The 15,217-nt window shown below is 37.1% G+C and overlaps 2 protein-coding genes across 2 annotated transcripts; one reads left to right on the forward strand and one right to left on the reverse strand.

Moving 5' to 3' along the window:
- Window positions 1–42: 42 nt before the first annotated feature.
- On the reverse strand, window positions 43–10,370 carry LOC141443190 (origin recognition complex subunit 4-like). The gene is made up of 7 exons (XM_074108405.1): window positions 9,909–10,370; window positions 8,713–8,838; window positions 6,435–6,657; window positions 5,476–5,664; window positions 5,097–5,317; window positions 1,801–2,009; window positions 43–1,403 (listed from the first exon to the last, which is right to left on the reverse strand). Exons 1-7 carry the CDS (start codon window positions 10,116–10,118, stop codon window positions 1,136–1,138), a joined length of 1,446 nt encoding a protein of 481 aa, XP_073964506.1. The 5' UTR covers window positions 10,119–10,370; the 3' UTR covers window positions 43–1,135.
- LOC141443191 (uncharacterized) lies at window positions 3,040–4,691 on the forward strand. The gene is made up of 2 exons (XM_074108406.1): window positions 3,040–3,330; window positions 3,866–4,691. The coding sequence occupies exons 1-2, from the start codon at window positions 3,139–3,141 to the stop codon at window positions 4,604–4,606; spliced, it is 933 nt and encodes a 310-aa protein (XP_073964507.1). The 5' UTR covers window positions 3,040–3,138; the 3' UTR covers window positions 4,607–4,691.
- Window positions 10,371–15,217: the final 4,847 nt, after the last annotated feature.

Consider the following 15,217-nt stretch of genomic DNA (forward strand, 5'->3'; position numbering starts at 1 on the left):
GTTTTTTTTATTAAAACAAAAAATAAAAGTAAATTACGCGCTACTTGATTTTTGGTAATAAATTAAATAGTTAGTTAGGTACTTATTTACTTAATAAGGATTAAAATTAAGGAGACAGTAAAAATTAATTTCATTGAGTAATCAAAAATCATGATAATTGCACATTATAGCAATGAAGGCACAATAATTCGCACTCCTAGTTCAAGAGTATATCAACTCAAATAATCCACCAATTTGATAATTTAGTACCTTTCGGCGTCGAGACCCTTGGGCCGTGGGGCCCTGGCGCTCTGAGTCTCTAAGAGACTCAGAGATACCACAGGAGATCGAAAATCGGACAGCTTCATCGGTCGACGCAACAGTCTTACAATCTAGCGATGAAATGCTGCTAGCATCTTTGGTACCAAGCAGCAAGGGCCATTTTTAGAATTATTGTGGTTTAGTTTATTCAATTTTAATCTAGTTTTAGTTTTTTATTTGTTGTTACCTACCTTTTATATTATTCTTTAATACAAAATAAATCATTTTAGGTATTTAATTTACACCTTCAATACAGCACGATTACTGGGAGTTAACACTTGACAGATGGTCGTGCTTCAACTTTGAGGTCATACAAATAAAGTAGTTTTTACATAATCTGTAAACGTGGGTAGCGGTATACTAAAAATGGCTTTATTTGTATGACGTCAAAGTTGTAAATTGAATGTAGTCTAGAACAAAATTGGGTATTATTTTGAGTTAATATGGAGTGCGAATTCCATTTTGTTACCACGAACCAAAGAATGTTGGATACAAAAACATTAACTGTCTGTGACTTTTTAGTTTTTACTCTTATGCCAGTAACACGTATTTGTGACTGCTGTGGGATATGCGCTATGCCTAGCGTAAGAGCTTAGTGGATCGTCACATTCGGCTCCGGCAACGTTCCCCTAAGCCCTTACGCTATGCCAGCCTTTAGGAGGTAGGAATTATTTTGACACGACATGCGTGTCACTGGCATAGGAGTAAGAACTAAAAAGTCACAGACGTTGTGTCACTGGCACCGGAGTTTATTACGCCTCTGACACGTTTACGTGTCACTGGCATAAAAGTGACTGCTGTGGGATATGCGTAAACTAGAAAATTAAATTAGTATCTACACATCCAAGCTGCCAAACCAGTGGTTTATCTCTGTAGGCAGTGCCCTGTACCCCTTGACAGCTTCTGCCAACTCCGCGGCGGCAGTCAGTGTGAACAACTGATACTCCTTCTGGACCCGACTGGCCGTGGTGTCGTGATGGACGGAGTCGGATCCCCTCACTGGCATTATGATCTCCAAGGCTTGAAGGTGCTCGAAGGCTTTCAGGATGACTGGGCGGGGTACGGATTGAGTTGAAGAGTTTGTGTTGGCGAATTTCGTGTACCTGCAAGCAAAAAATAAGTTTTATGAAAAATGGCAGTCGTGGTCTAGTGGGTTTATTTATAGCCTCCCAAGCAGAGAATCGTGGGTTCGAATCTGCGAACCTCTAAATTTTACGAAATTCATGTGCGACATTTCAAATTTACCACGACGCGCGACGGTAAACACCACACACACGGTGATGGAAAACATCGTGAGGAAACCTGCACAACCTGCGAAGTAAGTTGATGGTGTGTGAAATTCCCAATCCGCACTGGGCCCGCGTGGGAACTACTGCCCAAGTCCAGGCAAATTCTTAAGACATAGTGACATTGTTTAGTTTTCATCCTAGAAAATTGTATAATTTCCTTGGGCGGGCGATAAACGAGTTCTAAATATAAATAGGAAAAGGTTTAACTCACCTATGCAAAACCATTTCAAAATTCATCGGTTGCCCGTCGAAAATCTCCATACCGTGCTTCATGGCTATGACCAGAGACAATTCCAGAACAGAGAGCGACTGCAACAGCCTCACTTTGTGCTCTGGAGACACTGTTTTGTCTATGGTTAATGTGAGATCCGTGGTGTCTATGAACGGCTTGGCTGGCGATATTGTGCCTACCACTTGAAACTGAAATTAAAAAGTTTATGGTAAAAAAAAAAACAATTTTAATACAAGCTTTTTTTGCTGGCTGTACTTGCACTGTCATCTGAACTATATTTCCGTAGCAAATTTTCCTACGCTAATTTAGCGTAGCTAATTTTCGCTAGTTTTTTTCCTGCAGGGATAAGTCCGCCTTTGTACTTAACACAACTTTTATTTATGTAACCTTTTTGTTTTTCCTTTTTGTACAAAAAAGAGTATAAACAAACAAACAAAGACATTTTAAGTCGATGCCATTAACCGTACATACCTACATTGCAAGTTAACTAAAGCTTGTAAATATGCTGCATACCCAGTGGCGTACCTACCGGAGGGCTAGACAGGGCAGCGCCCCGGAGTCCCCCAAGCTCAGGGGACCCTCGGACTCGGACTAACAAACTATAAATGATAAATGGAGTACGTCGAAGTCGGAACACGACGAAATACGGAACAAACAATTTGAAATAGTTCCATTTGCCTCACCCATCACTCCAATCCTCTAGCTTCAGGATTGCTCCAAAATGCCAGTGTGGTTAAAAGATTAAAACGTAACCACATTATTTAAGTAATGCAAGAGGCAATGGTCTCTAAATTTACACAACGCCATTCCACATACACCTCATTTGATTATAGTCTGGCGACTGATTGCAGATTAAAACAAAAACAAAAAAAAAAAGTTCCATTTGGGGCCCTACTTTATTTTTGCCCCTATATTGTTAATGCACAGTGCTAAGTGTAATGACACGCACTTAACTGGCCTTTTTAAAGTTGATTCCAACACTTGTACTCCATGCAGGTTGAAACTTAAAACAAAAACTAATGAAAACATCACTTGACACTGACGCTTCAGTTAATTCAAAACAACTCGTATTCGTAAAAGCTTTAGCGTTCTGTACAAACTATTCTCCTATTATTACAACTGACATTGGCCAAAGCCTCACAGGCCCTCGTTTAGGGAAATAATAATTATACGTAAGCCGAAAGGGTTTTCCACAGAACTATTTCCTTGCTGCTCAACTTAACTTACTGTAACTGACATTGTCCAAAGCCAAGCTTAAAAAGACCATTCAGGGGAGTAAGAAAGAGAACAACTTTCGCTACTAATCAGCTATTTACTATGACCCAATCTCCAAAGAAGTACGCGTCTCACTTCACGAGTTCAACAACCAATAGGGGCGTGGAGGCCAAAGAGGTGGAGATAGCCAATACCCACTTGGATATCAACGCTTCAGGGTCTACGCAGTACCAGGAGTCGGCGGATATTGACATAAGGTCACAGGCTTCTGGAGATACCGGGTCTTACTTGCAGGTTAGAACCGAGCCAATCAGATAGCAAAAAGAGGCCTATACAGCGTGTTTTTTTTGATATCCGTTAACTTCGGCAGACGACTCAGTTCATTGATATGAACTAAACCTTAAACTGAACCCCTTAAAGTTAACGGATATAAAAATAACACGGTACACCGTGTTTTTTTTCCGTTAACTTTAAAGGAACACTCAACAGGTCAAATGAATTAAATTTCTCTAAGACACTAGTGACCTAACTCTCACTGTTTAAAAGATGTGTCTCTCTTAAGTGTCAAATCCATCGTCAAGATTACGAATTATACAATTTTATTTTTGAATGACTGCGAAGTTATACTATCTATGATAAATACAAAAAATAACTTGGCGAAAAAGTTAATTACCAGGTAGTTTATGTCAATTAACTCAGCCATCTGTTAAGTTAACAGAAATCAAAAAAACACGGCGTAAAAAAAACTGGACTTGGATTTTTTTCCGTCGATTTAACTTTCGGATACTTCCATAAACTTTGACCAAAGCCCTCAACTTAAAACTTTCAGGTGGTCGTCCAAAAACATAAGAGGAAGGACCCAATAGTGGCAGCGACGCAGACATCTCCCCGACTCCCTGTAGCTTCCAGCCCCATAAAGAAAATCAAAAACGGTTCTGGCGACACCCAACTATACTTATTTCAACAACCAATGCTACTCGCATACCCACCAAATCCACAGCCACACGCAACAAACAATGTAGAAAAACCTGAAGTTACGAAGAAACTTTCAACCGTCAAAGAGGAATTGGTTCGACAAAGTTTCTGGTCCAAATTTCAAGAAATAACCAAAGATACATCTCCTGACAGAGTAGAAATGTACTACTTTGAAAGAACAACGGGTGATTTCCTATCAATTTCTGACGGCGTCTTCACTTACACTGAGCAGTTTGCTTTGAAATCTTCTAGAATAACTAACAGAATTGTTGCTGAGTGCTTCGCTATACCGCAAATTATATTAAGCATTCCCGTTTCGGTTATTTTACACACGGAACGCACTGTTTTAAAGGTTTTAAGGAGTTTTTTAGTAGGTACTGTACAGATTTTGTCTGATTATGTTTTAAAACCAGTGTTAACGTTGTCTTTTAACGCGGTTATTCAGCCTCCTTTAGTGTTTGTAGGAAATGTGGTTAGGGCGGTGAGAGAGGCGGTGCGGCCCGTAGCGCTTTTGATTGGGGATTTTGTAGAACCCCTGGTTAAAGTGTTGGGTGCTATAAGGTTAGTTAATGTTGAAGGGTCTCATGTTGTTTAGAGATATGGATGTTTTAGTGTTGTTTTGTTCTTAATTAAATGTATGTTAGCTATCGTTAGTAAAATAATAAAGATTATACTGTTGATGTCTTCTGTTTTAATACCAACATCAACATTGTTAGACGTTAGGGCAAGAAGCAATCATGCTCGGTGTTTTTAGACTTTGAAAAATGAGCGTTAGCTGCTAGTTCAGTGTTGGTGAGTTTGGTTGGTGGTGGCGGCCCGCCAACGACCTAGTAAAAAAAGCAAAAACCTAGCGAAAATAATTTAATATTATAATAATTGCAGTTGTTTCTATTTGCTGCGGCCCTCCTTTAGCTCATAATCTGACGAAGTGGCTCCTGGTCCTAATAAGCCTGTTCATCCCCAATTTACATACGTAGAAGTATTTATTTGTGACAGGTGCACAAAGTTACTTGATGCGGCGCCAGCTTCGGTGGTGTGTTCCAATCGTCTGGTAAAAGTTAGTATTTAATGATCAAATAACTTACCAATATATCCTTAAATATCTGCTCATTTATCGTATAATAGCACAGTTTCTCCAAAGAATCGAGTACTTTCTCATCAGCTCTCAAAGCCCTTATATGAGCATTCCAGTCTTCGACGAAGTTAGGTTCTAGCGCTGCAAACTGTTGGGCGTCCACCTTGCAACGTTGCAGCACCTCTGTCGGTATCGAGATACCTGTGTCTGTGTTCGTGGGTTCGTCTGAAACTAGAGAAAAAAACTTTAACTTGCTAGCTCGAAAAGGCGTTTTTTCTTCCAACAAAAAAGGCCGGCAAATTTTCACAACACATTAAGAAATTTCGCCTTGTCAATGTTAGGCTTAGAACGGTGAAACATTAATCACGAAACGATTAGAAACTGGGTACCATTACTCTTCTTCCTGGCTCTTCCCTTCTTCTTTGTGACAGGTACAGTTAGCAGCTCAACTAGTAGGTCGGCAAACACGTCATGAGGCCTCGTTTTTTCGTCAGAAAATATGAATATGTGCCGGTGAGAGAAGCGGGATTTCACACGTTTTTCTAACATCTCCATTACGTCTAGGCGGTTTGTTATACCTGAAAAAGAAATAGGCTTTGCCGTAGGTATGCATAGTCACCAGTATCAATATCTGACACAACAAAGTATGCAGAAATACATGATACGACTATATATATGGCCGGTAGGACGCGTCAGATATTTTTGCACGCTCAGCTGTGGCTGATATTAATGCAGGTAACTATATGCTGTGAGAAAGGGAAAGACAGATAGGAAGGCAGTCAGGGTGGAAGGAAAGGCAGATAGTCGGCAAAGTAGAGAGAAGGACCAGATAGAAGTAGAAAGACCAATAGAAAGGCATGCAGAGGAGAGCTAAACAGAGAGATAGGTAGATAGGAATAGAGGCAGAAGGACTAGATGAAGAAGGCGGAAGACAGAAAGATAAAGAGGGTGGCAGGCAGTTTAGATAGTAAAGGATGCAGATAGACTCGCTCAGGTAGAAAGAAAGTCCGGCACTGGGAAACGGATAGATAGGGAAGAAATCAGAAGGGGTAGATAGGGAGAAGCGCGATTTAAACAACACGCACGTATATCGAACAAGTTGTAAGTCGATTCACAAAAATATAGTATAGGACGGCAGGCAGACAGGGCAGGGGGCGAACAGATAGGTAATAAAGCAGAAGGGCCAGAAAGGAGGGATAAAGATAAAGAACGACAGAGCGAGAGAGGTAACTGCGATAGCTAGATAGATAAATAGAAAAGACGGTAAAACCAGATAGAGAAAGTGGAAGACAGAAAGATAATAAGGGATAAAGATAGAAAGAGGCATATATGTAGAGAAATGACTCACCCAATACACACATAGGCGCCTGCCGGCTGTGTGTTATATCAAATAAATTGTACAGCAGGGTCTGTGTGCGAGCGGAATGGCAGAACATGTCGAACTCTTCCAACAAAAACAGCATGCTTTTGCAGCGACGATCTACCCCGCTCTGCAGGCAGCTCAGAAGGAAAGCGAGGTTCTCAGCGAATGTGCCAAATACTCGGTCGCCTACTGCATTCTCTAGTTGCATCTGAAAACATATTTTTACGAACTTTATCTTCAAAGAATCACGCGAAATAGGCGCACTAAGCTAAGTCGATGTGTTGCGGAAACAACCTGATACTATCTATACTACCTTGAGTTGCAGTAAACAACCTGCTGCTATCTATACTACTACCTCGAGATTCAAATCAAATTCAATATTATTTATTAAGTCATAAGTTAAGGTTGCAAAAAGTACAATGTTTTACAATGGTTGGCACCTCTTTTTAAGTATAAAAAATACCTGTGCTAAGAGGCACCTTCTGTCGTAAAAGGTAAATTACAATTTGTACTGATTAATTATTATTATGGATACATTTATATTTTGAACCAAATCAATGGCATAGCGTATATACTACGTGTATATAATGTGTGTGTGTTGTGTGTGTGTGTTTGTGTGTGTGTGTTTTTTGTGTTTGTGTGTGTACAGGTGTGTGTGTGATAATAATATATTGTGTGTTGTGTGTGTGTGTATATATATGTGTGTGTGTGTGTGTGTGTGTGTGTGTGTGTGTGTGTATTTTGCAAGCAAACCTGCTGCATCTATACTACCTTGAGTTGTAAAAACAACCTGCCACTATCTATAATACCTTGCTGCGGAAAACATCAAGTGATTGGAATGTGAAAACACAAACGTGTCGTCCAAAACAAACCTGGCGGCGGACTGTCATTGGCGAAACGAAGGCCATTGGCAAAACCAGGAGCGTCAAGCGAGACGCTCAAGACAGAACGGATGGCGATGCACTGTGGACGCCCTCTGCCCCATCCAGTGTCATAGGACCTTAAGTAAGTGCGTTCTTGTTGTTTATACTACCTGAGTTGCGGAAAAGCAACCTGCTGCTACCTATACTACCTTAAGTTGCGGAAAACAACCTGCTACTATGTATACTACCTTAAGTTGCGGAAAACAACCTGTTACTATTTATACTACCTTAAGTTGCGGAAAACAACCTGTTACTATGTATACTACCTTAAGTTGCGGCTGTTACTGTACTACCTTAAGTTGCGGAAAACAACCTGGCTATTTATACTACCAGTTGCGGAAATCAACCTGAGACGCTCAAGACAGAACGGGATGGCGATATTGGCCTTAAGTTGTGGACGCCCTCTGCCCATCTAGGGGTCATAGGACCTTAAGTAAGTGCGGAAAACAACCTGTTACTATGTATACTACCTTAAGTTGCGGAAAAACCTGCTACTATCTATACTACTATACATTAAGTTGCGGAAAACAACTGTTACTATTTATACTACCTTAAGTTGCGGAAAAAAACCTGTTACTATTTATACTACCTCGAGTTGCGGAAAACAACCTGCTACACTACCTTGAGTTGCCATCTATACTGTCTTATAATCAAAGTTTGTATGTTTGTTAACGTCAAATCTAAGAAGTTAAAGATCCAGCAGTCCAGCACCAGAAGTTGGATTGACTTGAAATTTGATCACATATGTAGGTGAAAAGAAATAGAGTTAGCAAAAAGGCTTTGTGTTACATATCGTCACTACTTTGAAATAATCTGCATCCCAAAGTAGATATTTTTTCTGAGTGGACCTTTTGAACATTACGTCAAGGTTCAATTTTGTTGACATATATATTGATTTTAGATACGAGATTTTTTCAAAGTAGTGACGATATTTTACATTTGAATTGAAAATCGAAACTAATGAAGCTAAAGTTCTCAAATATGTAGATTCTAACTAAGGTATTCATTGTTTTTTGAAAAGTAACTACTTACCAAAGGTATGACAAGTGAGGTGGAATATCGGATCAGTAGTTTTGATGCTAAGGTGGAGCCCGAGTAGGGGTTAATTTTCGTTTATTTCTTTGAAGATAAAGTTGTAGGCTTTTGTCTGATAGTAAAATAGTACCGGGGCGACCGAGCTTTGCTGAGCTTTGCTCGGGCTAAAACTCGATAATAAGCGTTTTCCCAGAGATAACACTAAGCTAGATCGATTTGTCATCCCTGAAAACCCTCACCAAATTTCATTGAAATCGTATAAGTTTCAAGCTTGTTTAAAGGTATCAGATAGATTAATTCCATACCTGCGCTGTGATAGATTTTAGTGCAACCTTGTCATCATGATGCATATGACCATTCAGCTTCACAATGATGGCATCACTGGTGATGTCTGCCTCCTTCGACAGGTGATTAAGGACTGAGTTCACCAACTGTAATCAGGTAAGATGGGAACTATAGGTAACAAACTTAAGAAGATGATCTGTTGTATGTAGTAGTAACATGTCCATATAGATGTCGGCGGCCGATCGTAAAATCCGCCAGATCACATAATTGTGAATATTGTGATATGGCTCCATTTCATGAATTAGCTAAGGGACATCTGCCATATCGTTAAAAACTCACCTTTTAACGATTTGCCTACATTCCTAGGCATATCATGAAACGCCACCATTTCATGATTTGGCCAGTTTAGGCAGAATGTGAATTCCTAGGCTTCGCTCGTCGTACCTAATTTTTTTTTCTTTCGGCATATTCACGATGTGCCAGGTATAGAGCTAGGAATATCCACGAATGCGTTGCTCTGATCACTAATCGATCTGCCGTATTGTTTTTCAGACACATTGTGATATGCCTGCCCAACTTTTAGGCATTAAATGATTTTATTGAATGTAATACGTTAAAATAAGCATATTTTACTTGAACAACTTTTCTCTGTAATCAAAAATGGCCGTGATAAAGGGACAATTGAAATTTAGGTACGAGCAAAGCCAGGAATGGTTAGTATGAATTGTGATCAACAAAACCGAATTAAGCCATTAATCTTAACTATTGTTTGATCGAAATATGTTGAGTGCTCATTTTCTTTCTTCTACATCTCCTATCTCATCTGTAGTTGGTCATAAAGAAAAGTACCCCTATTAAAAGATGCTCATTTTAACTTACTCTAATTATAACAATCATTTAAAATAGGGCTTATACCAACATAAAAATTTTTTTTTTCAAATTTTCCAAGTCCTGGCTCCATAGTAATTTTTGCTTGAAAATATCCGTCCAAAAAAATTTTATCGCTTTTATTCGAAAATATCGCTATTTCTTTTTTGATTCCTATGTTTTGACGCGTTTTAAGCAATAAATAAAATTGTATGGTGCTCCGTCTGGTATAGTCTGACCCCTTCTTCTCTTCTGACCTGTTATAATTTAATCTCTTATCAACTTGCGTCCCTAGTCCCTGCAAGTGGTACTTATGTAAGGAAAATTTATACTTAATACTTATACTTACAGTAGTTTTTCCACTACCACGGGGTCCTATTAGCAACGCAGAGTGCGACTCGCCTTGCAAGACTGACCTCTTCATTAAATCATAAACATGGTTCCATTCTTGTTCATGACCACGAAATGTAACATTGTCTTCCATTATTCTCAGCTTCAAATATTTTCTTATTTGTTTTATTTGCACAGCAGTAAAGTTCTCTGAAGTTATTTCGCGCATTTTTTAATAAAATAAACAACAACAATAGACTATCTAATCTAACCTCGAATCAACCTCGAATTTGGCAGTTGCTAACTGACTGACAGTAGTCCGTCCGACACGGATTTTCCCGCCTCTTTACAAGTCATTTTTTGACATTGACATTAAAGGTGATGTTGCGAAAGTAAAAAAGGGGAATGGAATGAATGACCGATCGGACTACGATAATATAAAGAATCGATTTCTTCAAAAATTCTTTCACGCGTTTTTTGAACATTTACTTTTCACTTATCTAAATAATGTGATTAGGTTAATACAGTTTTTGATGTCAAAATTATTAGAATGGTGATTCATTAAAAAACTTAACCCTTCTGCGCATGTGCCAACACTCCTTCCTGCGCAATGCGTGAACTTAACTGGTCAATATGTGAGTTGGCTTGCACGAGGTAGAACATCGTAAGATTCTTGATCTGGAGATAGTTTTGATCAGTTTTTTTAAAGCAACGAAAAATTATTACCTAGTACAAAATCCAATGAAACGTTCTTGTAATTGGTCAAATTATACCTTTCGCATAAAGTATCTCAAAGTTTGTCAATTATATTTTGTTGCTTTTATTTAGTACATAATACATACAAACATGTATTCACTTGCCAGTAAATTATGATACTTTTTACAAAAACACACATACACAAACATCACGCCGGTATTCCCAAATGAGGTACGCAGAGCACACGAAACGTAACCGCTTTGGAGCCACTTTTAGCAATTTTAGGTTTAAAGTTTGACAAAAAAAGGTACAATAGTGACAGGTTTTAAAAACCCATACAATTTTAAGTAAAAAAATAAATTATAACCAATTAATTCAAACGATTTCTCATCAAAAGAATAAAATTTAAAATGTATATGAGTAGGTAATCATTTTAATTAGTTGTGCTTACTCAATTATGAAAGTTGTACATAGGTAAAGTGTAGTTTAATAATCTACCGCTTGTAAAAATAGCTTTTCTTCGGAAAAAAATATCATGGAACCTTATTTATACTCTACGTTGTCCGCAGCAGGGCTATATCCTAAAAACTGTAATACATAGATAGCTAAAGTTGATACATTACACCTGGAATAAAATTAAATAAATGGCTTCCCCTTACTTTGTGTTTGTCACTCATTTTGTACAATAAAGAGTTTACGTACATACATACAATTGTTTATCTTTAACGTTTAAACATACTATCCTCAAACTCGAAATGCGGAAATAAGATGAATATATACATATACTGAATACTTACTAACAAATAAATGATATAAACCGTTCAACCGTTATTTGGTCCTTAAGAAAGAATTAAAACTGTAATTTGTCTGTTAGTGGATGTACTCGTACTTTATGAACTGAAACAGGTAGTCTAGAAGCTAAACAAGTATTTCGATTTTGGATATTTTGTGGTATATGGATGTGTCTGTGTGTGTGTGTGTGTGTGTGTTATGTATGTATGTGTATGTATGTGTGTAAGAGTTGTAATATATGTGTGTATATTTGTGTGTGTTGTGTTGTATTGTGTGTGCGTGTTAATTTATTCTTGACAGGACAGATCTCCGTGCGGTGAGTGAATAACTGGCTCTTGGCTTTAAAAAAACAGTGATACATATCCCGATGTCAAAGTACCTAATTACAATAAAAATAGATGACTTTTTAAAATTATCAACTTTTTCAAAATTACAGCAGTTCTTTTTAAGCAATTTAAATCCAGGTTCTAGTCTGTAAATAAAAAAGCCAACCCATTTTAAATATAAATTTTATTTGATACAAATGGAGAAATAACACTTCCGAGCATAAATCTGAAGACTAAAATTCGGAATTCCATAACGTTGCCTTGATCTTAACTTCTTCTCTTTTACTCTTCCCTACTGACCTACATTTTGCATCCTTTTCTTGACCTTAAACTCTAGGCTGCCCATTGGTCCACATGAGATACATTTATCTACGGAAGTTAACATTTACCTGCACATTTAAGTTATTTAGTTTAGTTTCATTAAATCTTTTGCATTGCAAGCTCGTAATGTTAAATAATTGAGTTTGTTTATTTGGCTTGGATTCTATGTGTCGATAAGAATGTGAAAATAAATAAATATAAATGACATTGATGCTACGGTACTACGACATGCCTAGTTTGCGGAAGGTTACAGTTTCTATGCACCTATTTGGCATTGCAAAATTTTGAGCAAGCGTTTTATAAATTTTGTGAAGTAAATTGTGTTCATTTTCTATTCGAACAAAATCAAAAATAGGTGAAACAGAGAAGTTACTATTGTGCAGTGTGACTTTAACAAGTGAAAATGTGTAATCGTATTATAATACAGTGCATCAGGTCTTAAGTTCAATTTAATAATTGCAAATCTGCACACAACACCAGCGATAAAAATCACAATGTAATTTGTATATACATTCAAAACAGTGTAGCACCGCTTTCAGTGTTGAAATACAAAAAGACGCTAAAACATTGCTTAATTAAATGCCTCAAATTGTAAGTTTTACATAAAACTTATTTCTTTTCAAAATTTGGCTTAGTAGATTTGTATAGTCATTAGAATGAAAAACAATTTTGGTTTTAAATTCCCCTTTGGTTAAAAATTACAGTTATTTATTTTTATTCCTTCATTTACTCGATTATTTATCATCATTATCGATTGCGGACTAATAAATTCTTCATATTTTATGCAAGCGGTAGGTACACTTCGTTAATAAATAATTAATTTATAGTAAGTACGAACAAGTTGAAGTAGTCAACTTGACCTTGAGCACTTTGCATATTGATGCAATATCCTAGTCCCGGTCCCGGTCCGTTCTATTTATAGAAATCCGTGGTCCGTGGTACTGGGTCTACTGATTAATTAAATATGACCACATATAGTTAATTTTTTTTCATGAATGCGGATAAATTAAAAGCGCATCTTGGCACCCTTATTATTAAATATTATGAAAAAAACCTTCGTAATATTTTGATAAATCTTAATTTCCATTCCTTTCTAATAAAATTGGTGTGTTGCTAATCGATACACTTCCGACTATTCGTTCATTGCTTAAAAATCAATCACTCATTCAAAATACAACCTAACCAAATTAAAACATTGCTTATAGTTCATTCATGTTCTAAGCAACGACTAAAGTTTAGTAGTAGGGTATAGTCCTATTAAAATTGTTCGTAGTATAAAAAAATCTCGGCTGGCCGGTTCGCTCTTTGTCCTCAGTCTGCGTTTATTTATTTTTGTTTTCAAAAATATTTTATACCGTTGTTGGATATCAATTAATTAGTGAAGAGTAGGTAACAACAAAGTGGATGATTTAGTTTGTTTCTCAAGTCTCATCATCTGTACAGTGAAATAAATAAAAATATATTTTTTAATCAGTTCAGTTCATTAGGGCATCATAACAATAATTTTTAATGATGTGAAATTGAAATAAATTCAATTTTCCCTTGGTTTTACTGTAGTGTGAATAATCGCGATTTATTTATCAGTTCAGAGCTTTATATACATTTGTGTGCTCCCCTACGTTGTCTAAATTGGATAATCGCGAATCTAACGCCTACAGAACAGATTACTACTGCACAGAATTACCTGGTGCTGTCGCTACCGTTGTCTTCGCTATTTCGCTTTGTTTTTTTTATAAATAGAGCACCTGAAGATCACAGTAAGTGCTTTTATTTTGTACTGCTAGTTGCTACCTTTTACTTCTCTTTATTAATTAATACAGCAAGACATGTCTAATTTTTTTCGTTACATATTATTATACGGGGGCCATCAGATTTTTACCGACACTTGGCGTCTCCTGCGTTACCAAAAATTGTCTTGTGGTTACCAAAAAATCGCACTTCCAACAGAATATCACGGTTTAATACGTTGAACTTACATAGATGGCATGTATTTCATGTACACCATTTATTAATTACAGAAAAACATGTTTACTTACAAAAGTCTGCAATTGTTTAAAAATGTTGCGGACAGATTAGTGTCGGTAAAAAAGTTGATTGGCCATCAAGAAGGCGAAGTTAACAGGCTTTTTGATAGTTGTATGTAGTTTGAATTTTAGATACACTAATAAGCTACAGCAGTGATGCTGAAGTGAACATTTGATTGTGTTTATCATGCATTTAGTTACTGATCTTAACTCTTCTCTTGATCTATTGCGTTCTCATTTTGTTCAAGTAAGTAAATAGCAGTAAGTGTCTACAAATTATATTTAGGTTAGGTTGCATATCTAATTGGCAACCAGGGAAAATCGTCGAAACCTGGATTTTGGATCTCGGAATATCAACAGTTTTTTTCAACAGGCATGAGCGACAAGTTGAACAAGTATTGTCTAACACATGGGTGCTAATGACGTTGATTGCATTCGCCATCTCATCTTATACTGTGTGATGGAAGGGGATGTGTGAAAGACATGAACTACTGATAATCCCTGTCCGGACACTCATGACACACTCAACTCTGGGGAAACCTGGGTGGATGGCAACCCCATTTAGGTTAATATTTAATTTATTATCAAACAACCTCTGTTACCTGGTCATCACACTAGCTCATCAGTATTTATCTAATCTTTGAAACTAAACTATGCCAATACCCAGTTATACAATCAACCAGAACTATACAATGATACTGATTGATAATGATATTTTACAATGATACAATTTTTTATTCTTACATACAAAATAATATAATAATATAAATATCACGGGACAATTACACCCAATTGACCTAGTCCCAAAGTAAGCGCCTGATTCCATCATTCTAATATTACAGAGTATATGTTTCTCTGTTACCTCTTCAGGCTTAGACCGTTACAACAATTTACATGAAAGTTGGGGTGGAGATAAGACTCATTCCGCGGGATAGCATTACTTTTTACTATTGCAGGCAACAGCTACGGTGTACTTTTGATGTTTCGCCCCTGACCTTTTTGCGTCGGGGGGGTTAAAAATAAAGTAACCTAACCAACAAAAAGTTGGAAAATCCCCAACTTTGTCACTTCAAAGTTCAATATCTCAAAAACGGCTAAACAGATTTTGATGAAACATGTCTAAAAGAACATCGCTAGAAACCCTGCTTTCAAATAAAAAAAAAAACATT

This window comes from Choristoneura fumiferana, chromosome 27 (assembly GCF_025370935.1).
Source record: "Choristoneura fumiferana chromosome 27, NRCan_CFum_1, whole genome shotgun sequence".
NCBI classification, from domain to species: Eukaryota; Metazoa; Arthropoda; class Insecta; order Lepidoptera; family Tortricidae; genus Choristoneura; species Choristoneura fumiferana.

Coding starts and splice junctions, on each gene's coding strand:
- LOC141443191 (XM_074108406.1), top strand. CDS start 3,139: ATGACCCAATCTCCAAAGAAGTACGCGTCTCACTTCACGAGTTCAACA. Junction 3,331..3,865: donor ATACCGGGTCTTACTTGCAG/GTTAGAACCGAG, acceptor TAAAACTTTCAG/GTGGTCGTCCAAAAACATAA.
- LOC141443190 (XM_074108405.1), bottom strand. CDS start 10,118: ATGCGCGAAATAACTTCAGAGAACTTTACTGCTGTGCAAATAAAACAA. Junction 5,665..6,434: donor GGCGCCTATGTGTGTATTGG/GTGAGTCATTTC, acceptor TTTCTTTTTCAG/GTATAACAAACCGCCTAGAC. Junction 5,318..5,475: donor AGCCAGGAAGAAGAGTAATG/GTACCCAGTTTC, acceptor TTTTTTCTCTAG/TTTCAGACGAACCCACGAAC.